Raw genomic sequence first — 1,978 nt, forward strand, 5'->3', positions numbered from 1 at the left:
CTGCCCCTGCGGGCCCCGGGGGACAGGTGAGCAGGTGATGGGCTGCCTCAGCCTTGGCCGAGGGCAGGGCCTGCGTGCCGGGGTCCCCTCTCCCCAAGGGCTGCCAGCCCCGGGCCGCGCCTGGGCCACTGCCGGCATGTGGCTGGTGGCTGCTCCGGCCGCGCGGGTGGGAGGGGCAGCTCCGCACCTGACCAGTGCTTGCCCCTGGCCGGCTCATGGGCAGCCACCCGAGCCCCGGGGTGTGGGCCGTTGGGCCGGAGCTGTCCGCTCGCCTGGCCTGTGAGTCCTGCCCACTGTCCGGATTGTGACGGCTCAGGCCGGCAGCTGCCCCGCAAAAGGCCTCCTCCCGGAGTCCACGGTCACCGCCATAGGCCCAGTGGCGGCCGCGTGGACGCCAGAGTGACGCTGGGAGGAGCGGTGGGGCGGGCAGGGGCTGCGCCCGCCCCCAGGAGCCCAGAACTGTCCTTGGCCCCGGGCACCTGGGGGGCAGGCCTCTGCAGGGACCCTCTGCCCGGCCTGGGTGGGCAGGCGGGCCAGACCGCTGTGGGGAGGGGCCGGGCACCGCCAGTCGGGCGTCCAGAGGCGGAGGCCGTGCGCTGGCCGCCGGCGCGGGGCGGGCTGTGGCAGGGGGCGTGGAGCCCCCCAGTGTCCACGGGGCGCGAGGCCAGACGGGCCTGGCCGAGGTCCCTTTCCGGGAGCCCCAGGGCCAGGGAGGCCGAGCCCAGCAGGTCTGGTGAGGGCGGCAGCCAGCCGCTCCTGGCCGCCGCCCTGCCGGCCTCAGCCCCGGTCGGCACCAGCTAGGGGGGTGCCTTGAGGTCACCTCTGCAGGCCAGCCTGCCCTGCGCCTGCTTGAGGAAACTTCCGGAAGGGGGGTGGCCAGCGAGCAGTGCCTGGCCGGGAGGCGGGCGTGGCCCCTGCCCACCCCACCGCTCCCTCCCAGCGTCACTCTGGGGGCCGCTGCCCGGCCCCACGCAGCCCCCACTGGGCCTAGGGCGGTGACCGTGGGCGCAAAGCCGCGCGACAGCGGACAGCTGCCTGACCAGGCTGTCCTGGCCACCCGAAGGGACAGGAACCAGGGTGCCTGGGACCCCACATTTGGGGGCTGAGATGCCCCGAGGCCGCTGGAGGGCAGGGGCTGCGTTTGGCCTCGGGACTTTACCGTGGAGGGCGGGGCCAGCCCTGTGGTCACCTGCGACCTTCCCAGCGTGGGCCAGGTCCTCCCGCCCTGCACACCGCAGCCCTGACCTTTGTCACCGGCTCCCCGGGCCCAAGGTGGGCACCGGGCCTGGCCGCTCCTGCGTCTGCGTCATGCTGTCCCTTGGTGGTGAGGCCGTTTGCTTTTTTAACAAAAAAACCATGTTCTCAGTTTTATCTTTTTAAGATTTATGTTTACGTAGAGCTGGGCGCAGACCAGGGGTGCGGGGTGAGGACCCCCCTGAAGTGGGGGCAGCACAGGCGGGTCTACCGAGAGCCAGGGGTGCGGGGCCGCGGGGCCGCGGGGAGACAGGAGGGGCCTGCCGCCCCCTGGGCCCGTCCCTGGCCGGGGTGGACGCAGGCCGCCCTGGTGACCGCCCGAGACTGACCTGGCCACGGGGAGGCCCTGGTAGAAGTGGGGAGAGCAGAGCAAAGTTGCAAGAGTAAAGGCCACTGCCCGGCACGCTGGCCCAGCCTGCGTGTGGGGGCCGCGGGGCCAGAGGAGGGCCTGGCAAGCACTGGCCGCTCACCCGACACCCCGCGGGGTCCATGACGAAATGTCCACGAGGGGAGCTGGTGTCTTCCCGGCCAGCTGCTCCTAAGCGCCCAGTGCAGGGGCGGCCAGGCAGGCAGAGCATCTGGGGAGCACGTGTCCACACGCCCTCCTGTGCCCACGCCTGGCCAGGTCCTGGCAAGCCGCTGCCATCCAGAGGCCACTCTGGGAGGACCCTGGGCCTGTGGGGCAGAAAGCCAGCCCCGCCTGCACAGCCTCCCCCTCTGCCTG

The 1,978-nt window shown here is 72.8% G+C and overlaps 1 protein-coding gene across 1 annotated transcript in view; it reads left to right on the forward strand.

Annotated features, from left to right (window-relative positions):
* The first annotated feature begins 215 nt into the window (after positions 1–215).
* FASN (fatty acid synthase) overlaps positions 216–1,978 on the forward strand; it is an 18,419-nt gene continuing 16,656 nt past the window's right edge. The window contains exon 1 of the mRNA XM_012734740.1: positions 216–279. Within this exon, the coding sequence (XP_012590194.1) occupies positions 216–279 (64 nt within the window). The remainder of the gene's footprint in view (positions 280–1,978) is intronic.

This window comes from Condylura cristata, unplaced genomic scaffold (assembly GCF_000260355.1).
Source record: "Condylura cristata isolate star-nosed mole 26May11 unplaced genomic scaffold, ConCri1.0 scaffold00068, whole genome shotgun sequence".
NCBI classification, from domain to species: Eukaryota; Metazoa; Chordata; class Mammalia; order Eulipotyphla; family Talpidae; genus Condylura; species Condylura cristata.